At 35.7% G+C, this 27,322-nt stretch overlaps 3 protein-coding genes across 3 annotated transcripts in view; 2 read left to right on the top strand and 1 right to left on the bottom strand.

Annotated features, from left to right (window-relative positions):
* The first annotated feature begins 380 nt into the window (after window positions 1-380).
* appbp2 (amyloid beta precursor protein (cytoplasmic tail) binding protein 2) lies at window positions 381-14,027 on the top strand. Its single transcript, XM_048160301.1, has 13 exons — window positions 381-760; window positions 3,724-3,812; window positions 4,597-4,748; window positions 4,833-4,956; window positions 5,065-5,233; window positions 5,311-5,400; window positions 5,493-5,560; window positions 5,668-5,773; window positions 5,892-6,016; window positions 7,304-7,389; window positions 7,591-7,781; window positions 7,968-8,133; window positions 10,757-14,027. Exons 1-13 carry the CDS (start codon window positions 623-625, stop codon window positions 11,017-11,019), a joined length of 1,767 nt encoding a protein of 588 aa, XP_048016258.1. The 5' UTR covers window positions 381-622; the 3' UTR covers window positions 11,020-14,027.
* A 1,108-nt stretch (window positions 14,028-15,135) lies between these two features.
* Window positions 15,136-19,819, bottom strand: si:ch1073-145m9.1. Its single transcript, XM_048160982.1, has 6 exons — window positions 19,367-19,819; window positions 19,115-19,210; window positions 16,420-16,532; window positions 16,219-16,342; window positions 15,969-16,141; window positions 15,136-15,885 (listed from the first exon to the last, which is right to left on the bottom strand). The coding sequence occupies exons 1-6, from the start codon at window positions 19,404-19,406 to the stop codon at window positions 15,820-15,822; spliced, it is 612 nt and encodes a 203-aa protein (XP_048016939.1). The 5' UTR covers window positions 19,407-19,819; the 3' UTR covers window positions 15,136-15,819.
* Window positions 19,820-21,413: 1,594 nt separating this feature from the next.
* Window positions 21,414-27,322, top strand: part of usp32 (ubiquitin specific peptidase 32) — a 58,475-nt gene continuing 52,566 nt past the window's right edge. The window contains 1 exon segment of the mRNA XM_048161718.1: window positions 21,414-21,637. Within this exon segment, the coding sequence (XP_048017675.1) occupies window positions 21,580-21,637 (58 nt within the window). The 5' untranslated portion in view covers window positions 21,414-21,579.

Below are 27,322 nucleotides of genomic sequence, written 5' to 3'. Positions count from 1 at the left end.
ATACAATATTCCATGTTTTTGGTAAGTGTTTCATTTTGATTGTTAATGGCTTTTATTTTAAAATGTATTAATTGTTATCATTTGATATTTTTATGAACTTGAAAATCTGTTTGAAAATCGGTCCATTTTCCCAGAAAAGCACGATTGTACATTTTAATTGTGTGTGTGTATATATATATATATATATATATATATATATATATATATATATATATATATATATATATATATATTTGTTCACTGACAAATTAACATAAAAATGTCTAGTAGAAGCCACAAAAATGTGATTACTTTTGAGAGATTTCCGCCGTCCTCCAAGCGGCCGTTATTTTGAACTACAGTCAAATGCGCGTTCACTGAGTTCGAGCGCTACGTCATTGCCTAAAGCGTCATAGAGGGGGCGGGGCATCTCGATCGGGGATGAGCTTTAAACATGAGAGCATAACCTTAGGGTTGTGTTCCCTATCACAACAGTCCGTTTCAGACTCAAAAAGCGCTTCCAGCTGCGGGGGTGTATGAGGAGCATCAGAGTAAAGAGTTTTACCTCGACCAGGTAGCGAAGGAGGTGAAAGTAGGAGTGGAAGAGGGGGGGCTGTGGTTGGATTTAGTGAAAGAAAACAATATGGCCGCGGTGGAGCTGGAATGGATCCCTGAGACCCTGTACAACACCGCTATCTCAGCCGTGGTCGACAACTACGGCCGATCGCGACGGGACATCCGCTCTCTCCCTGAAAATATACAGTTTGATGTTTACTACAAGGTAAGAAGCACAGTGAATGAGGTCAGTGCGGAACAAACGTCAAAAGCATCTGACACTTTTCACTAGCAGCTCGGCTAACAAAAACTGAACCAACCTCTCAGTGGAGCGCTAATAAGAAGAGACTCGAGATACGAGACCATTTAACCGTTAAGGGTTTGTGGTTTAAGAGTACACTCATTTTCTGTGTGACAGTTTGGGTAAAGACTGATTGAAGTGGACACTATGTTCCAGTTGTCTTAGCCTGCTGCTGTGTGAGATATAGCTCTCTGGGTCAAGACTATAAAACACTGACATTTCACTTTTTACCCTGTTTACCTTATTTATGGGTACTAGCTATAATGGCATGTGAGTATTTAAACCATAACCGTGTTTCTAACGAATTCACAAGTTTTATGTGACAATCTGTAAATATGGTAAATACTGTCATCTGTAAATATGGTTTGTCACCAACTAACGTTACTGTGAAAACAATTAACAGAAAAGACACAAGTGACACTTTACAATAAGATTCGTTGTTAACATGAAAGTACTTCTAATTAATCTTAGTTAATGAATTTTAAATAACTTCTTGACTTTATTTATTTATTTAAAAGTTAAGACTTTTAACTTATGGGACCAAATTCCTTTTTTTATCTCATATTAACCTTTATGTAAAATGAAATATGCTCAGTGTATCAGATATTGCATTGTTCATGCATTTTAAGTTAATTTAGTGTGACTTGCCTTGTCTTTTTAATTTAAATTGCCATTTTGGACATTTAAGTTGGTAAATATGTGATTAGACCAACCCCACTGTTTTGTATGTCAAGGCTATCAGAGTTTGTTGTGACAAATGACCTTAAATCTTTCATAATTCCTCAAGCATTAGTCAATAAATATTACCAAACTAAGTTTGACGAGGGGACTGTATTTATTAGTTGGATTGTAGATATATTTGAAATGACACAAATCAAGTTTAACTGTAACCCACCAGACCAGAGAAGTTTTATTGATGTAATTGTTCTTTCTCTGGATAGTTTGGAGGCTTTAGAAATTAGAAATCTTATTTTCTTAAATAATCTATTGTTTAAAAAGTTAGGTCCGCGTAGGACAGTAATTCTCAACTAGGGGGGCTCAGCAAACTTCCTAGGGGGTTTAAAGATGACTTAAGATTTAAAGTAAGACAAAACAAGCATGAAAATAAGACAAAAAAAACTACAAATCATTTCTTTTCAACAACTGTTTTTTTTAATTATTATTATTTGATGAAATAATATTCCCACTGTCTTGAAAATCCTAGATAAATGAGGGAGCCTAATTTTGAAAGTGTGATCTCTAGATGTGAAAAAGTCACGTAAATTAATAAATCTTATACATCCATGGGAATTTATTAAAATTAATTAATATACATTTTTCTAGTTATACCAAGCTCTAAAATATTTTACTGGGTAGAATTGTAAGTACAAAGTGTTGAAGTCTTGAAGACGTTGCCGCAGTTCTTCTGGATTTAGTCTTTCTCGGTTCTTGGTTTCTTCATGAAATCCCAGATGGACTCAATGGGTGAGATCAGGAGTCTGTACCACGATGGTAGTTGAACAAACGAGTTCAACAAAAAGTTGACAAAACCAAACCACTCCAATCTGGCTTCATTGGTACCATGATACTTATCATCAACTTTCTTTGTCAACTCAGGCTTTGATCCTGAGTTTGTGAAGCGCGTGCACCTGAATCCGTGACATCAGTGGTGAACAGCCAATCACATGCCTTGCAACAGAGAGAAACTATGATTCACTTCTCGCGAGAGAGCCAGCGCGATTCAAAACTCTCTTGCTGAAGGTTAAGAGATTGAAGAAAATGAAGTATTTAAACTCATTCACACTAATGACAAATAAAAGAAATTATCTTGCTCTATCAGTGCAAGTGAAACTTGTGATGTTAACTTATATAGTTGATAATATATATAGCGATAGAGACTCAAACATGTAAGGTCGCATGTAGTCATATTAAAGTTTATTTACAGCTTATTTATATTACATTTATATATCAATATTCATTGAAACTAAATGCTTAATAATAACTGCTAAACTAAAATTGCTTGTGTGTATTGGATTAATACTATATATCATATAATAATTATATAAATCATAAAATAATTCTTAGTAATTATCATTAAAGCCAGAAAATTTCATTGTTAAATTTTTTTTTTACTATATAGTGACCTTTACTTTGGAGGAAGAGAAACTGGGGGAGTGACTTTATTGCATTAGATGCGTCAGTTCATTTAGCTCACATCCGATTGGCCCAATTTTCTCTTTGAGATCTCTGAACCAGAACATAACCTGCCCTAGAGCAGGTTTACCGTGGAGCGTAAGTTACTATGGTGATGAACACCGCTAAAAGCCACGTCACTTCCATGGTACCTAAAACCCAGGATTGGCGCAAACTAATCTGAAACTTACCTAATCGGCTTCATGGTACAGGCCCCAGATCTTCGTGTGGAGCATACTGGCTGTTGTCAGACTTCTTGTGCATACAAAAAACATCTATAGCAAAAGATATAAATAACTGACTTAAAACCATTTTTCTTTGGTGAAAATACTAATGTGCCTAAGACTTTTGCATATATACCTCCAATAAATCAAGAACAACTGGATATTCATGGAGCCTTTGAAAATTATTGTGGACAATTGGGGGCCTTGAGAACCACTGACTTAAGGTGATTATAGTTTTAGCTTCAGATATAATAGTAAGGGTTAAGTAATTTGATTTGTAAACCAGATTTACCATAACACAAACAAAATATTATTGGCACGTGTTACGTATTGTTCTTGCACAAACTCTTCCTGATTGTACATTCTGTCTTCATATTGGCTACTTTTCCTGGTTTTCTGGGCCTTGACATCCCCAAGGGAAGGCTTGAGTTGTCTTTTCTGTGTCACATGTACAATAGGGTCAACAATCTCACATTTCTTCATGTGTTCCAGCTTTACCAGCAAGGCCGGCTCTGCCAGCTGGGAGGGGAGTTTTGTGAGCTGGAGGTCTTCGCCAAAGTCCTCAGGGCCTCTGACAAAAGGTAATTGACAGCTGAGTCCACTCTTTGTCTGTCTGTCAAGGTAATATAGCTCAAAGCCATATCTTAAAGATGTATATATGGCCACACTGTATGAAATTGTTTGTGTGTGTGTGTATATATTTTGGTCTGATGAGTCAAATCTCACATGGTGTATATGGCGCAAGCCTTTATTAGCATCTTTGCCAGACTGGGTTGTAGAGTAATATATGTAGTGATAGACTTTGTCATGATGCAGAAACCAGCTAAATTTAAATTAAACTAATTTAGCAAAGCTGACAAAGCTAAATTATTTTTAGCAGCCATTACTGTCACATGATTCTTCAGAAATCATTCTAGTATGCTGATTTGGTGCTCAAGAAAGAAGTTTCTTTTTATTATCAATTATTATTATTATTATCTTTTTACTATCAGAAAGTTCAAAAGAACAGGATTTATTTGAAATTGAATTTAAACAATATTTTTACTGACAATTTTGATCAATTTAATGAATCCTTGTTGAATGAAATGATTAATTTCTTTAAAAAACAAAATCTGTAGTGTTATATATGTTAATATGTAAAGAGTTATATGTATTGGCATTCTATAAGCCAATCTGCTATCTTTAGAAATCAGCTAAAAACTGAATTAGTCCACCAGTAGTAATATACTACTATAATATTTGTCATTGCATAAAGTTAAAGAATCATCCCTATACCCTCACCTCAGAAAAGGCAACTAAAATATATGAAAAATATTGTTTTGTAAGTGATTAGATGAAAGACTTAAAACATATTTTCTTCCACAGGCACCTCTTACACCACTGCTTCCAGGCTCTGATGGACCACGGTGTGAAGGTCGCTTCAGTCCTGGCCAACTCCTTCAGCCGCCGATGTTCATACATAGCAGAGTCAGATGCGCATGTGAAAGAGAAAGCTATACAGTTTGGCTTTGTTTTAGGTATGGTTCACTCTGGCTCACTTTTCTGCTGTTTCAGCTTATAATAACAAGCACAGTTGTAATAATACTTTTCTTCCATCTCAGGTGGCTTTTTATCAGATGCCGGTTGGTATGGAGATGCAGAGAAAGTGTTTCTGTCTTGCCTCCAGCTGTGCACATTACATGATGAGGTTCTTCACTGGTATCGTGCAGTGGAGTGCTGTGTGAGGTGAGTAAACGATCAGCTTGAATCTGTTCTAATTGTAAATGGTCAGTTAGTCATATTAACGGTGTTATAAATACGTTATTAATGTGTTGTTGTGATTTTGTGTGCCAGGTTACTTCATGTGCGTAATGGCAACTGCAAATACCACCTGGGAGAAGAGACTTTCAAACTGGCCCAGTCTTACATGGACAAACTAGCCAAACACGGCCATCAGGCTAATAAGGCTGCCCTGTATGGAGAACTGTGTGCCCTGCTCTTTGCCAAAAGCCACTATGATGAGGTAAGTCCCATTGCAACAACACCAGAAGTCTGTTTGGTGAACGGCTGCTCTACAGTTGTGTTCCTTATGCGTTTTAGGCTTATAGGTGGTGTATAGAGGCTATGAGGGAGATCACTGTCGGCTTACCTGTGAAAGTAGTAGTTGATGTTCTCAGACAAGCCTCTAAGGTCAGTGATTGCTGGATGTTGGAGTTTTTCTAAATAGATGTAAGCTTCTGATCCATTGTCGCATTACTTAATCATGAAATTGATCCCTGCAGGCTTGTGTTGTTAAGCGGGAGTTCAGGAAAGCTGAACAACTGATAAAACATGCAGTCTTTTTGGCACGGTATGAACCATCATGTGTATTTTTTTAAAGTGTGGCTGGTGTTGAAATTATGTTCAGTTTGACAGCGATGAAATGCTTGCTTATGTGTTTCCACATTTTGTTTTCAGGGAACATTTTGGGCACAAGCACCCAAAATACTCAGATACACTACTAGATTATGGATTTTATCTCTTAAATGTGGATAATATCTGTCAGTCAGTGGTAATTTACCAGGTGAGCTACTGTAAGAATTACTTAAAATTTGGGTTCTTTGCATGTTTAAATAAAACATTTTCTCATTCTCTGAAAGACAATGGGTGATTTACTTGTTATTGGTGTGTTCTACCTTCAGATTGCACTCGATATTCGGCAGTCAGTGTTTGGAGGAAAGAATATTCATGTTGCGACTGCACATGAGGACTTGGCGTATTCGTCCTACGTCCATCAGTACAGCTCTGGGAAATTCGATAACGCACTGTGAGTGTCTCAATCCTGTCCTGGGTGCATTAGTTTCATATTTAGAGATTTCATATCTGGGTGGGTAAATGGAACTTGACGGTTCGGTACGTACCTTGGTATTGAAGTCACGGTTCGGTACAACAGGGGGAAGAAAACTAAACATAAAATTGCTTTTTATTAAACAGTTGTTTATTGAACAAATTGTATCTCTCTCTTTAAATAAATGTATTTAAACATATATTAAATAATTAAGCCATAACTAAAAGATAAAGTAAATATAATGAATATATATAAGCTAATATAGTGCATATATTTAGTGAAATGCTCCCCTCTAGAGTTCATTTCTCTAGTGAACTAACATGCTGTGGACACTAAATGACTTGCCTGAGGTAAATGTAATGCTACGTGAGATATTATTCTCAAGCTTCCGCGTTTAAAACACGGATTGAGAGATTACACATATCTAGATCGTCTGCTCTTCTTCTGTGCTTTATCCTGTTGTGGCGGTTAGCAAACACAGTTGAATTACCACATGCGCCCCCTTCTGGATTGGAGTGTGGATTGCCTGTGAATGACTGTATTCGTCGTCTAACTGCATGAACCGAACCGTGACGTCTGTACCGTACGGTTCGGGACGAATACATGTACCGTAGTACCCCTAGTAATTGGACAATATCAATGATTCCTGTACTGCTACTCAGTGCTTGCACTCAGATGCTTCTAAATCGAATAGATTGTAGATGATTCATGAACAAATGACTCTTATGAGCAGGTTCTCTTAATGATTTTTTTTTAAAAGAACTCTTAATTGTTAACCATTTTAATCATTGGGAATAAATCCTTCATTAAATTACCTTTTTATTTTTTACAAAAATCTGTAATCTTTGGGTGACGTGAGACTAACTCGCTTAAAAAACAGAATTCATTAGGCAACACTGAACAACACATAATCGGTCAGAGGCAAAATAGCAATGCTGTTTTTATGAAAGAAGACAAACATTCCTCTTAAGATCACCATGAAAATATGAATAATTTAATTGGTGTCTTGAGTCACTTCTTGAACAGCAAGCTGCAACTTTCCAAGACTAAACAGTATTTTTGGTTGCAACTAATCCCGTACGAACTTTGATAACATTTTATGTGTCCCTCGAGTGTTAAGAAGTCCATGACACAGATGTCCAGTAGTTGCCCTAACCTTTAACACAATTAAGTTGTTCTTTTAGAATTGTTTTTTTTTTTCCTCTGTATTTTTTTTCATGGAAGTGTTTATCCAATAACGTACCAGTTTCATACTTTGGCTTTTAGATTCCACGCAGAACGTGCCATAGACATCATAACTCACATTCTCCCTGAAGACCATCTGCTGCTGGCCTCGTCCAAGAGGGTGAAAGGTGAGACTAGCACTTTGAAAAGCTTTCATAACTCCCCTTATTCACAGCTGCATTACTGGAATGACAACATTAAGACGGCCCTTGACAGTTCAAAGTAGCATTATCTTTTCATTCTTCAGTTTGTTTAGGCTTTCTTTTTTTACTTCATTGAAAAATCAAGTTACATCAAGCTAATTTGTATTTCTGACGTTATATCTCAAGCCCTAATCCTGGAGGAGATTGCCATTGATTGCCATAACAAAGAAACAGAGGAACGCCTCCTGCAGGAGGCCCATGATCTGCACCTCTCCTCCCTCCAGTTGGCCAAAAAAGCCTTCGGAGAGTTTAACGTTCAGACGGCGAAACACTACGGCAACCTGGGCCGCCTCTACCAGTCCATGCGCAAATTCAAGGTTTTAATTAATTCTTCCTTACTTAAACCTGTGAGAATGTTACCATTGTAATAGTATATGGAAATCACCACAAGTGGATCGTTGTGAAAGATCGTTGTGTTTTTCTATTGTGTAAGCCAAACTCAACAGTGCTTTTGAGGTCTCTGTTGGGCTGACTGACCTTTCCATGGTGTGATTTTAATGCAGGAGGCAGAGGAGATGCACATCAAGGCCATTCAGATCAAGGAGCAGCTGTTGGGACAGGAAGACTATGAGGTGGCTCTGTCAGTGGGACACTTGGCCTCGCTTTATAACTACGACATGAATCAGTACGATGATGCCGAGCGCCTCTACTTGCGATCCATCGCTATTGGTGAGGGTTACTTTTGTAGTTGCATTTTGGGTGGACATGCATGACATATTGGTGACATATTGGTATTGGCTGTTTTTTTTTTTTTTTTTTTTTTTTTTTATTCATGTCGGTTGATATTGGTTGATAACCAAAATTGGTTAATTATGCTCATATCCACATTTTTTACATTTTGTTTGCTTTTGCTGCCATCTAATACTTAATTAGTCTTTTTATTATTTTTTTAAAGATTAACAATTTAATTTTACATTTAAAAAATGTTATGTTTTTAATTAATTTACCCCTGGTTTCACAAACGAGGCTTAAGCCTAGTCCCAGAATAAAATGCATGTTTGAGCTGTTTTAACAACTTAGCAACTTGCACTGACATATCTTAAAATATGTCACTGCCATTGTTTTGTCTCAAGATGGTTTGGTTTATTTTTAATTTATTTAGCCTTTTTCCAAAGAACAACAGTTCCAAAGAACAGCATTTATTTTAAATTAACTTTTGTAACAATGTAAAAGTCTGTTCTGTCACTTTTGATCAATTTAATGCTTCCTTGCTGAATAAAAGTATTAATTTCTTCTTAGGGGTGGGCGATATACTGGTAGACATGATTAACCGGTTGAAATTTGTCAACCGGTAGAGATTTTGGACTAGCGCATCTATCGCGGTTACGCTCATGTGACGTTACTGTGCTGCACGATCACAAAACCTTATTTCCATGCGTTTTTAAGCACTGCGGTTTATAAACAGTTGATCTTAAACCGTTGAATCACAATTAGCAGCGAAAGAGAATTTATTTCAGTATATGTACATGCTGTCCAAAAGACACACGCACATGATATGCTGCTCATTCTCACAGTGAGAACTGAACAGAGTGCTTTTTGCCACCTAATTGGGATTGAATGGTTAAATACACATACCTACATTTCAAAGTGACATGTATTTGCAAGTAAACAGTCATTTATGTATTAAAGATGCCCTAGAATCAAAAATTGAATTTACTTTGGCATAGTTGAATAACAAGAGTTAAGTACATGGAAAAGACATACATTGAGTTTCAAACTCCATTGTTTCCTCCTCCTTATATAAATCTCATTTGTTTAAAAGACCTCAGAAAAACAGGCAAATCTCAACATAACACCAACTGTTACGTAACAGTCGGGATCATTAATATGTACACCCCCAATATTTGCATATGCCAGCTCATGTTCAAGGCATTACACAAGGGCAGCCAGTATTAACGTCTGGATGTGCACAGCTGAATCATCAGACTAGGTAATCAAGCAAGGACAATAGTGAAAAATGGCAGATGGAGCGATAATAACTGACATGATCCATGATGTGATATTTTTAGTGATATTTGTAAATTGTCTTTCTAAATGTTTCGTTAGCATGTTGCTAATGTACTGTTAAATGTGGTTAAAGTTACCATCGTTTCTTACTGTATTCACAGAGACAAGAGCCGTCGCTATTTTCATTAAACACTTGCAGTCTGTATAATGCATAAACACAACTTCATTCTTTATAAATCTCTCCAACAGTGTGTAATGTTAGCTTTAGCCAAGGAGCACAGCCTCAAACTCATTCAGAATCAAATCCAAACATCCAAATAAATACTATACTCACATGATCCGATCCATGCATGCAGCATGCATGACGAACATCTTGTAAAGATCCATTTGAGGGTTATATTAGCTGTGTGAACTTTGTTTATGCACTGTATAACTGCATTTATAGTCGAGAGCTCGGGAGGGCAGGGAGCGAGAGATTTAAAGGGGCCGTGCAGCCTGACTCGGCGCATTGTTAATGATGCCCCAAAATAGGCAGTTAAAAGATTAATTTAAAAAAATCTATGGGGTATTTTGAGCTGAAACTTCACAGACACATTCAGGGGACACCTTAGACTTATATTACATCTTTTGAAAAGACGTTCTACGGCACCTTTAAGTCAACATAACAGCATCCAAATTTACCTGCTGTCGTTATTAAAGGGTTAGTTCACCCCAAAATAAAAATTCTGTCATTAATTACTCGCCCTCATGTCGTTCCACACCCGTAAGACTTTCATTCTTCTTTGGAAGTCAGATTAAGATATTTTTGATGACCAGATGGTCTCAGATTTCATTCCATTGACTGCCTTTGCAACTTCCAGTGTGACGCTTCAAAAACTTCATGACAAGCTACCGATTCTCTTCAGAAAATTTGGAGTAAATCACTCGATACATATGGATTCGTTTTCCAATCTCTTTATGAAGTTTATATTATGCATTGTTTTTTTTTATACATTTTGATTATTTCATTTTATGTAGTATTTCTTATTTCTAGTGCTTGAGGTTTTCAGGTAGGTCTATTTCATTTGTGCATTTGCTCTATTGTAGTTTGTTTTCTTTACTCTTTATCACTGTTTATTTTTCTTCAGTAAGTTTGAGGGATTTTTTATGCTAGTAATAGTGTTTTTTAAAAGAATTATGAAACTTTAATGGTATCAGAATGTACAAAGCAAAAATAACTACATCATGATCATGAAATAAAATTTCAAAATCGTAATAGAAAATTTCGGTCATATCGCTTTTTTCTTCTCAAAATGTAGAACCTTGTTCTTAACCTAAACCTAAAGTATTTGTCTGTTTCCTGCAGGCAAAAAGCTGTTCGGGGAGGGTTACAGTGGACTGGAATATGACTACAGAGGCCTGATAAAACTGTACAACTCAGTTGGAAACTACGAGAAGGTCTTTGAGTACCACAATATTCTGTCCAACTGGAATCGTTTAAGGGACAGGCAGTTTGCAGTAGCCAACGCGCTGGAGGACGTCAACACGAGCCCCCAGGTCACAGAGCAGGTGGTGCAGTCTTTCCTGCTTTCCCAGAGCCACGGTGCCGGACGCTCCTGCTTGGGCTAACAGCTGGGAAGCCCACCTGAAACATATAGATGTGCACACCCACCCCCATTTCACTTCATTTATTCACAAGTAGTCAAGACGGGCAGGGAGTGTGAATATCATCTTGAGTTTCTCAAGCTCTTGGACTGTCAATTCACTTTTACCAGCAACTCCCTGTGCCCATTTTCCTTAAAATGGGAGAAAAACCATGACATCTTTCTGACCATGCTAACACTCATGATGGATAAGCAACCATTCATTGAATTTATTCACTCTTCTCGCAACTTGGAAGAACCAGACCGTTTCTCTGACTTCATGTGGAGTTGACTTTAAAAAAAACAACAGTCCAACAAAGACGGAAAACACACACCCTCTGTTCTTTTTTTTATTTTATTTTGTATTTGAAGGAGAGTTGCTCCACACTACAAAAATACTTTATCACCACATCATCTATTTGTGGAAGAAATTGCTCTCAGAAAATGCGCCCACAGAACGTCTCTCCTATAACCGAGTGAAGGAACATCCGTAGACGTCTGTGTCCCCATTAACACGAGGATTAGAGCTTGACTTCATGTAATGCAAAGCTTTGCATTTGAGGATTACCTGTGTGCTCTCTGGAAAATGAGACCAGCCATGTTACATTATGGACCATTATGTTTATTTTTGCTTTTTTATTATTAATTCATGTCATGTGTGGAATTTATGGACCAGTGGGTTTAACGAATGCTCTAGATACCTTGTTTTAAGTTCTCTTCTGGTTTTGTATTCCCTTAGTACTGACATAGCTTATTTTAAACTGCCAATAATTTATATGCAAGGTATGCTACAACTTGTAGGTGTAATGTTGCAAACAGATGAGCCAAAATGACTTCTGTTAATAATAATACATGTGTGACCACAGCAAATTGCCATAATATAAACTAAACTGAGTGGGAGAATGAGTTCACAAAGCCGGCTTTCTGTCATAGCGAAGCCTTATTCACACACACACACACACACAAAATATATATATAAGCTGGAGCGGTGATAGTTACGGGACCAGGTTTCCCAGGTCGTTGTTGTTTTCCTTTCAGAGCTCGGCCCCGGGTGGCGTAGATTAACACCCCTGGCCCACTGCCAGCTGACTGGACACACCAAAAAAAAGGCTGAGCGCAGCACCTGTCATTGTAAAGAGGCTCTCCTGCAGGGGAACCTACGGTATAGTGTGCAGGGGTGTGAATCCACACACGATTGTGTAGTATCAGTGCAATATTTTGCTGAATGCACCTGTACCACTCCAAATCCAACCAGTCTGACTCATTTCACTGCCGCTCCTCTCTCAAATATCCAAAAGCTACACCGACTCGTAACCAAGTTGACAAGGAGAACATTTCAAGTTGAATGAGGACTGTTGCGATTAAATTGGCTGATTTTTTTTCTCACTCCTCATAGAGAACTCATTGTATTATTATTTTTTTTTTTTTGCAGAAACAAAGCCTTGCTGCAGGCTAGTCATGTAGAATGTGCTGTTAATGTCTTGCAGCTTTTTAGCCCTCGATCACGGCAGCAGCTGCAGCACCAGGACCCCAGCTCGAGCTGATGTCCCAGCCTTAGTCTTAAAGGACTCTCAGCTGGTGGGGATCTAATTTTTTAGCCTTTTACGAGTAGCTTGCTTTGGCTGAAACCTCCATCTGAAGAATTTCAAACACCTTTTCGCCCTGTTAACCGAGCAAGAGATCGGCTACAACATGTGAGCAACGTTATTTTGCTCATTTTCACTCCTTAAAAATCCCTTTATTGTTAAGGTTGAGGTTTGATTGCAAGGAATCAGGTGGTCAAAATACCATACGTGAGACAGCGAGGGAAGGACGGGAATTTGCCTTGGTTAGAGAGATGGAATATTTTAACAAATAAACTGTGATCTTGCAAACTTGCATTTCTATTGACTCTATGTGGGACTGAATTAGTGGAGTTCTCATATCAGATGATGAGTTTAGGAATATGAACATCAGATAATGCACATGGGAAATTAGTAAGCTTGGTGAATGCTAAGAGAATTCATAACGTAGCTCTGATTGCTTCCTTCTGAATGTCGATTCAAGGGCTCATTCGTCAACCTCAAGTGGCGTTTCATGGTTAGAAAGATAATTGATCACTTGATTTTTTTTTTTTTTATCTGAATAGGCCACAATCCCCCCAAAAACAAAGGTGCTTCTGGGTCAAACGTTCTCTTTCTTTGCATGTTTAAGTAATTGTATATAGATGTAGATGCATAGCTACAAGTGGTTATTGTCCCAGTGAGCTCCATAGTGACAGAAAAACAATCTTATACTGAGCAGTTAATAAATGTCCCATGAAATAAGAGAACAAAAGATGAATTTTGTGACTCAAAAGTGTTAAACTGATCACTGAAATGAATAAAAAGCATCCTCTGACAATAAAAGCAATCCTGTCACTACAGTCCTTCACTTTTCTTCGAAATCTGCCCTCAGAGTGTTTGAGAATGTAATTACGGGTTGATAACGATAAAGTGGGGCCTTTTGATGCTAATCATCTTAATGAAGTCCTCAGATGTGCTGCCACGTGTAGATTGTGATTTAGCCAAAGTGCTGTTTCAGATGGACGATGGCAATCCTTGAAGTAACAACCTATGAGTGGAAGTGATCTTTTTATGATTTTGTTTTTAAGACCTGTTTGTCTGTATCCATTGGAGACACTCTAGGAGTGAAGTCCGATGGCAAAAAAAGAGGAAATTTGTGTTGTTTAACATTGATACTGACTGTTACCCTGGAAATGTCAGTAACCTGTGCCACAGTGAGCCTCTGCTTGGATATTCTTCAGTCATTGGCTTTATGTAACTCACCCCCAGTAGAGTCTGCTGTACATTGTACATCTGTAACCACCAAATCATTATTAAACTCATTTGTATCCACCATTGTGAAAATCTGTAACTACTTCTAACACAAAAAAAACAATATAGAGCTGTCTAATAGACTACAATGAGCAATATTGCTTCTGAAGTATTAAAATTGCTTTATTTTTTGCCTTTACATGAATATTCTCCACCTGTTTCTGAAGTCAATGTGTTATGTTTGAGTCTATGACTTGAATGCGACGGGATCCTACAAAAACCACTCTTTTGGGTGGATTGGTGGCTGAACAAAAATTGAATAAAAGACTGTACTCAGCATGTGTACCTCTGAAAGATATTTGCTTACTTTTTCACTAGTCATGGAAATTAATGACTGGGTGTTTCATTTAGGAAATATCTCCTAAATTACTGTATCCATCCTAAAACTTGGCTAATGAATGCTTTTTAAATTTTTATTGAAAATTTCAACAAAACAGTTACAACAGAACATATAACAAAAGTAGCCCAGGCAAGCTTAAAACATATAAGATACAGTGTTCATAAATTACAAAGGGGAGAAGGTAAAAAAATGTTTTTTTTAAAGTAATTAATACTTGTATTCAACAAAGATACATTAAATTGATCAAAGGTGACAGTAAAGACTTTTATGTTGTTAGAAAAGATTTCTATTTCAAATAAATGTTGTTCTTTTGAACTCTCCATTCATCAAAGAATCACAATTCCCAAAAATATTGCTGCTATAATATAACTGTTTTCAATATTAATAAGAAGAAATTATTCTTGAGCAGCAACTCATCATGTTAGAATGATTCTGAAGGATCATGTGACAGTAATGGAAATTCAGCTTTGCCCTCACAGGAATAAATTACATTTAAAAAAAAATATTAAAACAGAAAACAGTTATTTTAATTTGTTTTACTGTTTTGTTTTGTTTTGTTTTGTTTTTATCAAATTGCAATGGTGATCAAAAAGACATGTTAGTGTACTATAATACTAGTTAATACCATTTATTTAAATAATTGTGTGTGTGTACATATATATATATATATATATATATATATATATATATATACACACAAACAGTCAAACCAAAATTTATTTAGACACCCTGTATACAGTTTATTCACTATAGTCAAAAAAAAAAGGTAATAAAATATGACAAGATCTCAGAGTTAAACTGTCAGAAAAAAAATTATCTTAATTATGTCAGATAACACTTAAGCAAAACATGGTCAGGTCAAAGTGTCTCCATAATTTTTGGTTCCAAATTTTTATCAATTTTACTGGTAGTCCACTGTATGAAGAATTTTTGGGTATAATATGTCACAGTTTACTTTATTTTGCTATCCTCACTTGCATAAATGAACTATTGTGTCCTGCACCCACTAGGAAAAATATATAAAAAATCTCTGAATAATTTTTAGTTTGACTGCATATATACACACGGTATATATATATATATATATATATATATATATATATATATATATATGGTTTTATTTGTAGGTTTTACATTAAATATTAAATATTACATTTATGCATTTGCCATATGTTTTTTTCCAAAGCAACTTTCACTGCATTCAAGGTGTACATTTTATCAGGCATTTCTTGAGAAGTGAACCCATGACCTTGCCCTTGCTAGCAGCATGCTTTACTGCTATATTCACTGTCCCAAACAATAAATTCAAAATAAATACATTACGTGCAATTTTTATATCAGAAACAATGTAACTATTGTAGTGCAAAGAGCTTCCTTTCCTAAACACTTGTGTGTTTTAAGGCTCTGGCATAAATATGTATCACTTTATAAGGTTTTCTAGGGAATATAAATATATCCCTGCAACATTACTCCCTGGTAAACTGATTTATATTTTCCATTTGTAACCTTCAACATGTTTTTTCACGTGCTCATTAGAACAGGAATTCAATCTGAAACCGTTACAACGTCCTAAAGAATCATTTAGAGATCCCTAGTTCTCCTTTTCTTCCTTTTCATCCAACGATAAGAATTTCAGATGGGTTACGATGCACCACATCTGCAAAATGAGACATGATGACAGTAAAAACATTAATATTGCTGCCATAATTTATGATAATGCTGGGTAAACATGCTCCTTACCTCAACTGCAAAGCCCAGCAAGCGTCCTGCTGCCAGCACCAGAATCCCCAGAATCTGTAGCCAGTTTGGGGCATAGAAAGCCTGAGACAGCACCTCATGCTGGTAGCCATACAGCCACACGGGCAAAACATGGAGACCTGCTATTGTCAGAATGCCCAAAGGAGTCTTGAAGCCTGCATGAAGAATAACACTATTCATTCTGTGCTTTCAAAAATCTTAATGTTTAAAAAGAAAAAAGAACTTGCCATACCTTTTGCCATCACTGCCTGCACCCACACCGGGCTCTCTGTAAAAGTGTTCTTCCACTGGGCACCTCTGGCATTGTGGTTGCACACAAATACACACCACTCTACTGAAGACACCAGCCAGCCCCACTTCAAAAGCACAAAGTATAAAGTGAAAAATTTGAATACAAATATGTTCGGGACAAACGAGTACTGACTGAACTTACATCATAAAGCATGTTCCAGAGCATGCCACGTCCTACATTGTCAATGACCACATCCAGCCATGCACCAAACCTGGAAGTCTGCTGCAGCCGACGTGCCGCCCAGCCATCCACCCCTGGCACAAAGATAAAATACTAAATCAATAATGTAAATACTAAAATTTGCTAATCAATAATTGAAGTTTTGTTTGCCAAGGTTTTACCCTGCAGTGACACTTGTCAAACTGAAAGCTCAGTAGGGCATGAGAGGTTCCTGGATGATGCATGTTACATGTTGCATGTACTGTATATATTTCAGAGGAATAAATTATGTAAATAATAAGTAATAATATGTAAAATAAGGAAGTAAAGCTTTACTTATGTTGCATAAATACAACTTAAAGGATATAAAAATAAAAATACAAATAAAAGGATATAAAATGAATAAAAGAAAATATAAACAAACTAAAAGATAATATAATAATTGGGTCAAATAAGGTTTTTAAAAGTATTAAAAAAAAAACATAATGGAGATATAATTAATTTTGAAGTTTTATTAAGTGTTAACAATGAGATTATGTGGTTTTTATAATTGATTAACACTGCTTTCACCATTTTTTACTAGATGGACAAAATTTGTCACCAAAAAAGTCATTCGGTTTAACCAAAATTTCGGTTTTACCAAATGACACTTTTGGTTATACCGAATGACGATATTTTCAAACAATGCTAACAGACTGATATCTAGCTAGCTAGCAAAAGGACAATCAAACATTTTATATTTAGTACAAGTTTTTAAAATATTGCAACATTTTCCATGTTTTATAGCGGTTGTACCGAATGACCTGATGTTTCGGGACATGTGTATGAGCAAGTGAAAACATGAATTTTTCATATAGTTAAGAGAGAGTTAGTTACTTTGCTTCAGGACCATGTGGTCCTATGCAGGTGTCTGAATGATGGCAGATCCTGTCACATGATACTGACCACATGACTTGATCCAAAATGGTCCCTTTATATTGGTTAATCCGAATGACATTGATGAAATAAATTTTTCTGGACATTTTTTCTCATAACAAAGCAACGACTTCTACACATAATTTTAATATCATTTTGCACTATGTTGATATATGATGTTATAAAATCATGCCAGAATAAAAAATATATACATATATTACATTTTTAGATATTTTAATCACAAATTAAATGGCTGTATTGGCCTTTGGTTAAACCGAATGACCTTCTGAAACTTCAAAATCTTTAAAATACCTTTATATGTAGCAAAATATAATTAAAACCTTTTGGATTTGATAAAAGAGATCTAGTTGTATTACCTTACATGCTTTGGATGTCATATCTTTGTTTTTTATTATTACTAAGGCCTTTGGACAAAAAAATGACCCGTCACGTCATTGACCCAATTATTGAAATATATATATATATACAGTACAGTCCAAAAGTTTGGAACCACTAAGATTTTTAATGTTTTTAAAAGAAGTTTCGTCTGCTCACCAAGGCTACATTTATTTAATTAAAAATACAGTAAAAAACAGTAATATTGTGAAATATTATTACAATTTAAAATAACTGTTTTCTATTTGAATATATTTCACAAAGTAATTTATTCCTGTGATGCAAAGCTGAATTTTCAGCATCATTACTCCAGTCTTCAGTGTCACATGATCCTTCAGAAATCATTCTAATATGCTGATCTGCTGCTCAAGAAACATTTAATGTGTACAATTGTACAAAATATTTGTGTACAATATTTTTTTTCAGGATTATTTGATGAATAGAAAGTTCAAAAGAACAGTGTTTATCTGAAATCTAATCTTTTGTAACATTATAAATGTCTTTACTGCCACTTTTGATTGATTTAATGCATCCTTGCTGAATAAAAGTATTCATTTCTTTAATTTCTTTTCAAAAAAATAAAAATAAAAATTCTTACTGACCCCAAAACTTTTGAACGGTAGTGTATAATGCTACAGAAGCTTTGTATTTCAGATAAATGCTGTTCTTTTGAACTTTCTATTCATCAAGGAATCCTGAAAAAAAAAGTACACAACTGTTTTCAACATTGAAAATAATCATAAATGTTTCTTGAGCAGCAAATCAGCATATTAGAATGATTTCTGAAGGATCATGTGACACTGAAGACTGGAGTAACGATGCTGAAAATTCAGCTTTGCATCACAGGAATAAATTACTTTGTCAAATATATTTAAATAGTACACAGTTATTTTAAATTGTAATAATATTTCACAATATTACTGTTTTTTACTGTATTTTTAATTAAATAAATGTAGCCTTGGTGAGCAGACGAAACTTCTTTTAAAAACATTAAAAATCTTAGTGGTTCCAAACTTTTGGACTGTACTGTATATATATATATATATATATATATATATATATATATATATATATAAAATTTTAATTATATTTATTTTATTAATTATATTATTTACTTTTGTATTATATATTATTATAATATTATGTATTTTATTTTAAATCTTTTTAAGAGATTTTTTGACCCTATATTGGAAGTTTTGTAGTTTCGTATAACTATTTTGGGAACCATTTTTACTAACATTCTATGCAATGGAAAGATTCCATGGATGTTAAAGGTTCTTCATGAAACCACAGATGCCAATAATGAACCTTTATTTTTAAGAGTGCATGTATTTATAATTTCCCTAGATGTAATATAAATACCTACCATCCAATATAATTGATAACACATACAAGGGTAGAAAACTCTCCGGGTAATGATACAGAATCCAAGAAATGAGAACAAGAACAATCCGGATATAACCTATAAAATAAAAAGAAACAGTTTGCATCACAAATACTATTCTTAGGGTAAGTTTACTGATTAAATGTGTCATATATTATAATATTTTTTATAATATTTTTGATTCTGTAAAATAAATTCTGCTGCTGCAATAAATGTCACGTAATAATTACTCACCAATTACATTAGGCACATACAGAAAGACATGAAATCCCATATCACAAGTGGACCTCTCTGCTGCTACCGTCTTCTGTGTCGAAAATAACTCGTTTCTTATTTACATGACTTCGTATTCGCAGCGCACCTTATGGTAAATTGTAAACTACTTGAATATGACCTAATCAAAATGTCATTATGATCATTAACATTTATGACAAAGCAAAAGAGTCCACCTTCTCTCCATGTGTGACATTTATGTCTCTTCCGGCTTATGACAAGCTTTACAAGCGTCATTCGTGTTGCAAGGTGCAACACATGAAATGCCATAGAGGGCGCTAAAAGATAAGCGTCTGGAAGCTTGTTTTAATCGGTGAGGCTTAAATCAGATTAATGTTTATGTGCACTGATTTGCATAATTACTTGTTAGATCTGACTTTGTGTAGATTATACAGTTCTTAAAAATAAGGGTCAAAACGTTTTCGTTAATTGAGATAAAGCTGAGATAAAACAAAATATAAATATTTGATTAACAATTTAACAAACTTTTATTAAATTAGAAATGTTTCCTTGGCAACTAACTGAAATAAAATAGGTTGAAGTTTACTAAAATGACTATTTAAAAAAAAATTATTAATAATAATAATTAGAAATTTAGAAATAAAAATAATTAAAATGACAAAAGCACATAACAAAATAATCAAATAACACTAGTCAAAACGTTACACAAGACCAAAAACATTTTTGGTTCATTTTACTAGAATAAAAACAATGCTGCTTCTAGGTAACACATATATTTAAAGGGTTAGTTCACCCAAAAATGAAAATAATGTCATTTATTACTCACCCTCATGTCGTTCCACACCCGTAAGACCTTCATTCATCTTCAGAACACAAATTAAGATATTTTTGATGAAATCCGATGGCTCAGTGTGGCCTCCATTGACAGCAATGCCATTGTCAATCTCAAGATCCATAAAGTTACTAAAAACATATTTAAAACAGTTCATGTGAGTACAGTGGTTCTACCTTAATATTATAAAGCGACGAAAATACTTTTTGTGCGGCAAAAAAACAAAATAATGACTTTTCAACAATCTCTCCTTATGGCGGATTTCAAAACACTGCTTCGGAGCTTTACGAATCAAATCAGTGATTCGGATTTCCTATCAAACGGTTAAACTGCTGAAATCACGTGACTTTGGCGCTCCGAACCGCTGATTCGATTCATAACTCTTCGAAGCAGTGTTTTGAAATCGGCCATCATGAGATATTGTTGAAAAGTCGTTATTTTGTTTTGTTTTTTGGCGCACAAAAAGTATTCTCGTCGCTTTATAATATTAAGGTAGAACTACTGAACTCACATGAACTGATTTAAATATGTTTTTAGTACCTTAATGGATCTTGAGAGAGGAAATGTCATTGCTGTCTATAGAGGTCTCACTGAGCCATTGGATTTCATCAAAAATATCTTAATTTGTGTTCCGAAGATGAACGAAGGTCTTAACAGGTGTGGAACGACATGAGGGTGAGTAATAAATGACATTATTTTCAATTTTTGGGTGAACTAACCCTTTAAGCAATTTTTTCAAGCATAAAAATAATTCATATGACTCGGCATGTTTTAAAACTAACCAATAACACATTTGAATCAGTTTTGGTGATTGATAAAAATGAATAAAAATAGCTGAGGGCTCTCCAGAGCACAAATCCACACAGTGCACAAAGATATTAAACTAACCACCAGAGAAAAAGCTATTTATTGGTTTATCAAGTCATCCTTTCATTATTAACCATTTTTTTACCATACTATATACACCATGTCCTGACAAAGTAAAGAAAATGGTGTTATTGCGCTGATGCAACACGGTGCAAATTGGTTAAACTGGCTCCTCACAACCACGATAATAAACTAATATCAACCCCACGGATAATAAACTCGACGACCAGACAGCCAGCAGCAGCACAGAGCGAAAGGTTTCAATGCGTCAGCGCTGCGTTTCTTGCGCGAAACTGACGCTCATACGCCCCCTGCGTTCTGATTGGAGAAAAGTCACGTGAACAAGTATGGAGGCGTCGTCGCCTAGACGCGTCACTCGTTGATAACGCAAAACTCTACCGCTTGACTTGATAGGAACACCATACCGAGAGAAAAAACAAAACAACGGAAAACAAGGCAACAGGCACCGGTCACACGCTGCACATTTATGCCATTGCCATGAAATGAGGGCACCATGGGCGCCAAAGAGTCACGGATAGGCTTCCTTTCGTATGACGAGGCCGTTAAAAGAGGTAAGAGGTTTGAGCTTGAGCGATTAACGGCGGTCAGACAGTTACGCGGCAGCGCTAAGCTAGCGTTAGCAGCGTTAGCCAGCTAGTTAAGCCCACATATTAACTCTTTCTGCGAGCTAACAAGCCTCAACCTGTCATTTCACGGAGCTGTTATGTGATGTAGATTTTGTTAAGGCTTAGGGTGACTGAAGGTGGGGCTGCTTGTACTTGTCTTTGTGTTACTGGTGTAATGTTGTTGTCAGTGGCTGTGTCACACAAAACACAGTGAGCTGTCTGCTTAGATTTTTCTGCATTCATATTCGCATTCCCAAGCAATCAATCGTCTGAGAGTGGACATCTCTCTAGGTTTTGACACACAGCCAATATCTAACTAGCAGCCGACTGGAAGTGTAACTAATCTGGGTGGTGCAGGAGCGTCCACACTGACAAACAGATTTCACTAATCTGTCAACATTTCTCAACACCCCCGTGGTATTTATCATGTACCCTATCGCACTTTATCAGCTCTTCCTAAGCAGACAGTGGAAGTGCTTTTCCTGACACCTGATTTTTTTTTTTTTTTTCGCTCTTTCTTCTAACCAGTCTATTTTCCGCCTCTTTGCCCTCAGCTATTATTAGGATATTTGGTGTTACTTTAGGGTGTTTTTTGGGAAGTGAATGTTCTTCAAGAATTATAAAGTAATTGAAGAATTATTTAAACCTTGAGATAAGTGATGTTTTTAATAAAGGCGTGTTGACAAGTTAATGACAGCTCCTATCAGCTGTAAAGTGTGTACTCACCAAGGATGTAAACAAATATTTAAAGGGATAGTTCACCCAGAAATAAAAATCTGTAATCATTTACTCACTCTTATGTTGTTCCAAACCTGTATGTCTTTCCTTTCTTCTGTGAAACATAAAAGAAGATATTTCAAAAAATGTCTAATTTTTAAAATATTATTTATTTATTTTTGTCTATACTGTGGCACATTCCACAAAATATCTTTTTTTGTGTTCTGCAGAAGAAAGTCAAAAAGGTTTGGAATGACTTGAAAGTGAGTAAATGATTAATTTAATTTGGGGTGAAATTATCCATTTAATACCGGTTGGAACCAAGGATAAATTTTGAGAATTGGTTATCAATAAACCCTGAATCTGAATATTGAAGGGGACCCTTAACTGTCTATGGTGGTTAGTTACATCTAGGGCTGTGTGATATGGACACATACACACTATCATAAAATACTATCATAATTTTTGGATCAATACTATGATTTTGGTTTTAATCATGATTTTGAAACAATATTTCCTTACATAATTGTCTGTATCATTTTTTTGGAAGCCGACTTTATTGACTATATTTGCGGGCCGCATATCTTTACAAAAATCATACATGATGACGTTGGTTATTTCTTGGTTACGCTGGTATGTTGTGCAGTTCACAAATGCCAATATTATTGATTTTTGTTCAGCGGTTTCCTTGTTTTCCTATGTAAAAGCTCTAAATGCCTCTCACGGTTTAAACAAATAGGACTGTTCAACAAACTGAAGAAATCCTCCGACATTTCTGTTTAAAGTTTCTCGTTTTAGACTTCTAATTCATGACTGGTGATTTCGTTTGTTTGTTTGTTTGTTTTTTGCTCTATCCTCTGCTTGTCCGTGTTCGTCATTGCGTATGCGTCAGGTCAGAGTTCACTCTTTCGCTGCAAATTGATGCATATGGCTGTCTGTCGGAAGCTAGTTATTTTAATTCATAAAGTTTTAAATATGGATATTTTTCTTTCAAAAACCCATCACTTCATTTCAGAAGGCCTTTATTAACCTCCTTTAGCCATATGGATTATTTTTTATGATGGAAGGATTCATTTATTTTGGGCTTCAAAAAACACCCCCATTCACAACATTTATAAATATTTGGAGAGCCAGGATATTTTTAAATATATCTCCGATTGTGTTCGTCTGAAAGAAGATAGTCATATATGCCTAGGATGGCTTGAGGATGAGTAAATCATGGGATAATTTGAATTTTTCCCTTTAAGGGGCAGTCACATTTACCATTGATTGGCAATTTTTCACTGACAAAATCCTGTCATTTCAAAAGGAATCCACGAGATAGGGAATTCTGCGTAAGAGTGAAAGATTTCACAGTGGGTTCAAGCTGGACATGCAGATTTTTGCGTTTACCAACAAAAAGACTTCTGTTTGAACTGTTCATCATACATCGCTACACTACTAGCAATAGACAGTTGGGGTTTTTTTTGCCCACAAAAATTAACAGAAATTTTACTAATGTGACGCCTCTTTAGACTGCACAATGATCTGTAACATTCATCACTGACATGGCATAAACGTTACGTTGGGTTTGCTTTCCCAATACCAAGGTGGTGCACCTGGTTTCTGTGAAAGATTGTGTAAATGAGGATATATTTTCAGCATCATACTCTTAGATTGGATATGTAATGTTTATGTCAGTATACTCTTGAATTTTTTTATGGCAGTCATAATCACCTAACTGTTCCAGTGACCTGACCGCAAGCTTGGTTTCAGTTTTCTGTCCGTATATGATGTCAAATTTCTGAATCTAAAAACTGGGTGGCACTGTGGCAGTGTAGTCTAAAGCTGGCAATCAGGCTGACAGGCCTTGATGCTGGTGTGTTTATGTGTCTAATGATCAGGGTGTTGAGAACAGATACTGGCACCTGAGATCAAGTGCGTCAGCACTGCTTATCTTTCCACACCTTGATGAATAAGCAGAATTTAGCCGTTGCTTTGCATAGGCATTATTTGCATCTTTATTTCTCTTACCAGGAAACCACAGGCCAGGATACATTCTGGCCAAATCTGTAACAGCTGTTTTTTTTGTCTCTTCATCTTGTTGACATAATTGCTGACATAATGTTTCCCAAGCTAAATAGGGTCTCTTGTGAGTCACCTGAGAGTGTTGAAGGGTTAAAAGATTGTGTAATTTTATCCTACAGTTGTGTGTCTTGACGTGTGTGCACGTGTGTGTTTGTGTGTTGGTGGGGAGAGGACGTTAGCTGGCCCTGAGCCCGTTAGTAGAGGTAGAATTACCCTAATTGTTCCAGCTGCACCCACACTGTGGTGGCACATTTATTGCAGCTTTTTGTGCCATGCTGCCCAATAGCCAATGTTGCTGACATCACTTTTTCACAATAACATTGTGTTAAAGGGGAATGGCATTCACGTCAGCATTTTATTGTTTGTATTATTAATGGCTTGATCTCGATCGTGTAATAGTTTTTCTTAAATCCATTGTGTATTGTAGATTATATTGAAATGACAGCCAGGATCTGTTAGTTAGGGCTGCGTGATATTGGGAAAAAATGATATAAAATATTTAATTTTTCTGCGTTATACAGTCAAACCAAAAATTATTCAGACACCAGATATCATTTTTGATATTTTTTTACTAGTGGGTGCAGGACACTATAGTTCACTTTAATTGCTGTGATGTGACCTTTTTACACCACTGACTGAACAAAATTAAGCATTGCTTGGTAATTGGTTGACCTAAACTAGAGTGAATAAACTGTGATAATGTGTGAAATGTTGAAGGTGTCTGAATAAATTTTGGTTGGACTGTATATTGCGATATGAAAACGATTTCACCAGATGACTTGAATAGCTCTATTTGGAAAGAGTGAATCATTCTAGAGGTGATTTTGTAGAGGAGTCAATCTGCATAGAAAATAATAAACAAATTATAATCATATGTAAATACAATAGAATAAAGATACAAATTAAATAAAAGTGCTTTGTTTTTTTAGGTAAATCTAACAGTATACAGGTACAGAACTTGAATAATCAAATGTAAAATTACACTGCATAGTCTTCACTGTATAAATTAAATATTATTAATCTTTTTATTATTAATCTTTGTTAAAGGTACAAAAGTGATTTTCTCAATTGTATACGTTCACATAAGCCATAAGCCAATTGTATGTGTATTTTTCAGTTTAAGCACCAATAGATGAGAAACAGAATGAAATTTGGTGTTCGTGTGCTGTTTGTGCTGCTCCGTGTGCGCCCACAGAAGACGGCGCGTTAGGTCCGAATTGACTTCTCTGTCGCATCTTCTTGCATTAGAATAGTTTAAAATCAATTGAATGTTTAAACTGACAGGACCTAAAACGCACGCAAATGATAAAATTGTGCCTCTGATGGTTAAAGTTTGCAATTAATCCGAGAATCACATGCATTTCGAACCGAGGTGCCTGGTCCGTATGGATCAACTACAATATACAGTACTTGCAAAAATCTTAGGCCACCATTAGATGTTGTTTTAGCAATGGTATAATGACCATATATAACTATTTCTCAGTCTTTTTATTAGAATATAACCAGAAAATGCTGGAAATTTGTATACAGTATTAAAAAACATTAAAAAAAAAGACTTCTAAAGGCTAAAGTGGCAAGTATTTCATGACCACCCCTTACATTTGAGCAATAACAGGAACCTGGCTCTCTTAAAACTAAATGGAATGGAAAAAGACTGGAAAGCCAAGAAAACTTTTAAAAATCTGATAAAGTTTCTCAGAGATTCTTCTATGAGAAACTGGAAGAAGTCCAGGAGGTCACACTGAATACTGATTTTTGCTTAAAGAAGCCATTGCATTTTTCTTGTATTTTTTGTTCGAATCTTAATAAAGAGACAGAAAAATAAATATGGATAATCATTAAAACATTTATAAAACAACAAAGCTGGTGGACTAAGACTTTTGCACAGTACTGTATATAGGACAATTAGAAACATTATGACACATCCCTAGAAATAAAGAAATATTTTTAATCAAAAAACATTTAATGTTTGTAATTTCCAACTGGAAATTTTACAGCTGTAAATTCATGAACACTTTTCCAGGAAAATGATGATGGTGCAGCATCTGATTTGCTTATATTTTTCAACCATTCAGGCTGTTGCTTCCAAGACTATAACACATCATTCTTCCAATTTAATAAAAAATTACTTATGTTCAAAACATTACACAAACTCGAATATTGAAATGTGCACGGCATAAAAATACACACACATGGTCAAAAACAGTGAAACAGAAGAAGGCTTGTTGTCTTCATTTATTAATACTCCTACTGTGTCATTCTTGAAAAGGTGTACTCAGGTTTATTATGTCATTTTAAGTAGTAAGTAATTTCAATAGTACGCAAGTTTTAGTCCAGTGCTCATCCTCAAAGGTTTTCAATGGCTTTCCTCCAAGATTGAACATTCAATGTACTGTTCAGTATTATAAAGGAGCTTCTAGTGTCCCAATCCTGTCGTCTGTAGCCCACTGAAAATACTGCTAGCCCTACGGAGAGCCCAGGCATTCCCCTGTCAGCTTGACTGAGAGAGGGTCCTCTGAGATTCCAGGCCATCGAATCCATCTCAGATAATTAAGTCTCGTCTTCAGGATTTCATGTTTATTTATGCTGCTTACCTATAAGGGTCAGGCGTCTCATTTGCACTCAGGTTGTCCTTGGAATCCTCAGCCTAGAATGTAAGATTGCCACCACCTACAGACCTACATTGTAGTAGCTAACTGGGAACTCAAAGTAGGTCATGTTTCTGGGTAGTAGCGCACTGAAATTAGTTTTACTGTATGATACAGTGTATCCTGCAGGCTTCCATCAGTAACTCAGAGCTTTATGGATCTAGCTCTCTCTCCTCTGAGGGGAAGTGCTTTGACTGGA

Source organism: Megalobrama amblycephala, linkage group LG16, assembly GCF_018812025.1.
Source record: "Megalobrama amblycephala isolate DHTTF-2021 linkage group LG16, ASM1881202v1, whole genome shotgun sequence".
Taxonomy (NCBI): Eukaryota; Metazoa; Chordata; class Actinopteri; order Cypriniformes; family Xenocyprididae; genus Megalobrama; species Megalobrama amblycephala.
Note: the sequence above shows the minus strand (reverse complement) of the source record. Positions and strands in the feature narration are given on the sequence as shown.

Coding starts and splice junctions, on each gene's coding strand:
- appbp2 (XM_048160301.1), top strand. CDS start 623: ATGGCCGCGGTGGAGCTGGAATGGATCCCTGAGACCCTGTACAACACC. Junction 5,234..5,310: donor CCAAAAGCCACTATGATGAG/GTAAGTCCCATT, acceptor TATGCGTTTTAG/GCTTATAGGTGGTGTATAGA. Junction 5,774..5,891: donor AGTCAGTGGTAATTTACCAG/GTGAGCTACTGT, acceptor TTCTACCTTCAG/ATTGCACTCGATATTCGGCA.
- si:ch1073-145m9.1 (XM_048160982.1), bottom strand. CDS start 19,406: ATGGGATTTCATGTCTTTCTGTATGTGCCTAATGTAATTG. Junction 19,211..19,366: donor GTATGTGCCTAATGTAATTG/GTGAGTAATTAT, acceptor TTTATTTTATAG/GTTATATCCGGATTGTTCTT. Junction 16,142..16,218: donor GCAGGCAGTGATGGCAAAAG/GTATGGCAAGTT, acceptor TTCTTCATGCAG/GCTTCAAGACTCCTTTGGGC.